The sequence below is a fragment of the Halichoerus grypus genome, chromosome 2, assembly GCF_964656455.1.
Source record: "Halichoerus grypus chromosome 2, mHalGry1.hap1.1, whole genome shotgun sequence".
NCBI lineage: Eukaryota > Metazoa > Chordata > Mammalia > Carnivora > Phocidae > Halichoerus > Halichoerus grypus.
Window position 1 is genome coordinate 40,393,311 of NC_135713.1, and position 3,947 is coordinate 40,397,257.

General features: G+C 55.9%; 1 protein-coding gene across 1 annotated transcript; it reads left to right on the forward strand.

Annotated features, from left to right (window-relative positions):
* The first annotated feature begins 886 nt into the window (after positions 1–886).
* ADRB2 (adrenoceptor beta 2) lies at positions 887–2,910 on the forward strand. Its single transcript, XM_036080621.2, has one exon. It carries the CDS (start codon positions 1,114–1,116, stop codon positions 2,368–2,370), a length of 1,257 nt encoding a protein of 418 aa, XP_035936514.1. The 5' UTR covers positions 887–1,113; the 3' UTR covers positions 2,371–2,910.
* Positions 2,911–3,947: the final 1,037 nt, after the last annotated feature.

Here is a 3,947-nt window from a genome sequence, read left to right on the forward strand (position 1 = left end):
CCAAGGGGTGAAATTGTATGTCTCAATGCCTGCAAATTCCCAAGGAGGGCACCAAAAGTACTTGACAGTGAGCGTGCTGAGGAAATCGGGCAGCTGTTGAAGTCGCCTCCTGTGGTCCTGCCAAATGTTTGAAAGGGAATGTGCCCTGTGTGCGTGTGTGTGTTGCGGGGGGAGGGGGAGTGTGGGGGGTCGTATGCACAAGTGAGGGGGTTTGGAGTACCTGGACGGGGACGTCCGAATCTGTGGCGCTCTGCCTGCCCCCCAAGCGAGCGTTTGTGTGTTGTTTACTTCTTTCTGTGTGTGTGCCCGTGCCTCTGGGCTTCTGGGTGCTTCTGTGTTTGTTTCTTGGCCCCGTCTCTGTTGGACAGGGGTGACTTTGTGCTGTGGGCTTCTGTGTGCGCGCTCACGCGAGTGTGCTTGTGGGTGCGCCGGACGGGTGTGTCTCCGTGTCGGTGGCTGTGGTTCTGTATAAGTCTCGGCATGTCTGTCGGGGTGCCTGTGTGCCTGTCCGTGCGTGTCTGGGTGGGCACTGTCGTCTCTGTTTCCGAATGCTGGGGAGCGGCCGCCCAGGCGCCCAGGCCAGACAGGTAGCAGCCCCCAGAAGAGCCCAAGGCTCCCGGGTCGGCCGGCGAGCGCGCCAGCCCCAGCCGCAGGCCTCGGGGCCAGCCGGGAAGCCCGGCAGGGAGAGGTGGCCCGGCCGCCACCCGGGAGCAGCTGGGCCCCGCCCGGGCCAGCCCCAGGAGGGGGCGGGAGAGGGGAGGGGAGGGCGGGGAGGGGAGGGGACCTCGCCCTTTCGGGACTGCCCGCCCGCCATTGGCCGAAAGTTGCCGTACGTCACGGGGAGGGCAGTTCCCTAAAGTCCTGTGCACATAACGGGCAGCGCGCACTCCGGGGCGGTTTCTCCAGCGCGCCGGCCGGGTCCAACGCGCACGGGGAGCCCCGAGCACCCCGCAAGCTGAGTGCAGGACGCGCCCCCAGCACAGCCACCCCCCGGCCGCTGAATGAGGCTGCCCGGCGTCCGCTCGCTGCCCGCAGCGCCGCGCCGGAGGTCCGCCCGCTGAGGCGCGGCCGGTGCGCCGGCAGCCAGTGCGCTCACCTGCCAGCCTGCGCGCCATGGGGCAGCCCGGGAACCGCAGCGTCTTCTTGCTGGCGCCCAACGGAAGCCACGCGCCGGACCAAGATGGCACGCAGGAACGGAACGAGGCGTGGGTGGTGGGCATGGGCATCGTCATGTCGCTCATCGTCCTGGCCATCGTGTTTGGAAACGTGCTGGTCATCACAGCCATCGCCAGGTTCGAGCGTCTGCAGACGGTCACCAACTACTTCATCACCTCCCTGGCCTGTGCTGACCTGGTCATGGGCCTGGCGGTGGTGCCCTTTGGGGCCAGCCACATCCTCATGAAAATGTGGACCTTTGGCAACTTCTGGTGTGAGTTTTGGACTTCCATTGACGTGTTGTGCGTCACGGCCAGCATCGAGACCCTGTGCGTGATCGCAGTGGATCGCTACTTCGCTATCACATCACCCTTCAAGTACCAGAGCCTGCTGACCAAGAATAAGGCCCGGGTGGTCATTTTGATGGTGTGGGTCGTGTCAGGCCTTACCTCCTTCTTGCCCATCCAGATGCACTGGTACCGGGCCACCCACCAGGAAGCCATCAACTGCTATGCCAAGGAGACCTGCTGTGACTTCTTCACGAACCAAGCTTATGCCATTGCTTCCTCCATCGTGTCCTTCTACTTTCCCCTGGTGGTCATGGTCTTCGTCTACTCCCGGGTCTTCCAGGTGGCCCAAAGGCAGCTCCAGAAGATTGACAGATCTGAGGGCCGCTTCCATGCCCAAAACCTCAGCCAAGTGGAGCACGATGGGCGGAGCGGGCATGGACATCGCAGGGCCTCCAAGTTCTGCCTGAAGGAACACAAAGCCCTCAAAACTCTGGGCATCATCATGGGCACTTTCACCCTGTGCTGGCTGCCCTTCTTCATCGTCAACATAGTGCACGTGATCCAGGATAACCTCATCCCCAAGGAAGTTTACATCCTTCTAAACTGGGTGGGCTATGTCAACTCTGCTTTCAATCCCCTCATCTATTGCCGGAGCCCAGACTTCAGGATTGCCTTCCAGGAGCTTCTGTGCCTGCGCAGGTCTTCTCTGAAGGCCTGTGGGAATGGCTACTCCAACAACAGTAACAGCAGAACCGACTATGCTGGGGAGCACAGTGGATGTCACCTGGGGCAGGAGAAAGACAGCGAACTGCTGTGTGAGGACCCCCCAGGCACGGAAGACCTTTTGAACCGTCAAGGTACTGTGCCTCACGATAGCATTGATTCACAAGGGAGGAATTGTAGTACAAACGACTCACTGCTCTAATACAGTTTTTCTACTTTTTATGAACCCCCCCCAACAAAACACTAAACAGACTATTTAACTTGAGTGTAATACATTTAGAATAAAATTGTATAGAGATATGCAGGAGGAAGGACAGCCTTCTGCCTTTTTCTATTTTTTTAAGCTGTAAAAAAGAGAAAGCATATTCGAGTGATTGTTTCTTGTACAGTTCGGTTCCTTTTTTTGCATGGAACGTGTCAGGTTGTGTCTGAAAGGCTTCAGTCCCAGAGGACCTGGGGCTGCTATGTTTTGATGACTTTTCCCGTGGATCTACCTCATTGGTCAAGTATTAGGGGTAATATATATTGCTGCTGGTAATTTGTATGTGAAGGAGTCTTTCCTTCCTGCACCCTTGCACTGGAGGACCTTGAGTATCTCGGACCTTTCAGCTGTGAACACGGACTCTCCCCGCTCCTCTTATTTGCTCAAACAGGGTGTTGTAGGCAGGGACTTGAGGGGCAGCTTCAGTTGTGTTCCTGAGCAAAGTCTAAAGTTTACAGTAAATAAAGTGTTTGACCATGACTTCATTGCACCTGTTTCTCCAAAACCCCTTGACCAGAGTGTGGTCGCCTCCCCCACTGGAAACCGCAGGTAACTATTTGTAATAACTGCCCAGGGACTTAATATGGAATGATACAGGAATGGCATGCACTGATTGCTTAACCCTTTCCTTTGCCTTTGAATCTGCCGCCGCGAACCTGTATCTCTCCTAATGCCCGTGCCTCAGAGCAGTTCTGCCTGCCGTCAGCATAGCTTGTCTCGCTGGTCCTATGGTGATGATTCTGTGTTGTTACAGCAGAAACACTGACTCATAGAAACGGACTTATGGGCATCTGTTTTGTCCCTCTGTGCGCCCCTGCCACCCACCTTCCAGTCCTACTTGTTTAATAGCTGCTTTTGTTATATATTGGCTGCATCTTATAGTGGAGATCTTTGCACTGCGTCAGGGTTTGGTATTTTAAAGATAAGGAAGAAGCTCTTATGAGCAAACCACTAAAACACAGCCCTGGAATTCCAAGGGAAACTGAAAAGGGCACTGGTCATAGGGAGAAAGCTGGAAAACACTTACCCAATGAATACCTCATGAGCTCGGAACAGGACTGCAGCCCCTCCTCCTTCTTTACTTCTGTCTCTTTCCCCCTCTCCCTTTGACCCTCCTCACTTGGGTATAAACCCTCCTCACTCGGGTATAAAGCCAGACTTCTCAACCTCGGCACTATTAACCTTGCAGGCCAGATGATTCTCCGTGGTGGGGGGCCGTCCTGTGCGTGGTCAGACGTTCAGCAGCATCCCTGGCCTCTACCCATTAGATGCCAGGAGCGCCCTCTGAACTGTGACAACCAAAAATGTCTCCAGGCCTCGCCAAATACTCCTCGAGGGGTGAAGTCACCCCTGGTTGAGAACCACAGATAGAAATCTGTTTAGATTTTTAGATTCTGTCTAATGCCACCACTTGATTTTGCAGAGCATCCGAGAGGGATTTTCCATGGGTCGCCCAGTTTGTGACAGACCCCGGGCCAGCGCTCTTCCCTCCACCCCCCATGCTGCCTTCCGAACTC

Excerpts from the sequence above, each read along its gene's own strand:
- ADRB2 (XM_036080621.2), top strand. The coding sequence starts at position 1,114 with ATGGGGCAGCCCGGGAACCGCAGCGTCTTCTTGCTGGCGCCCAACGGA.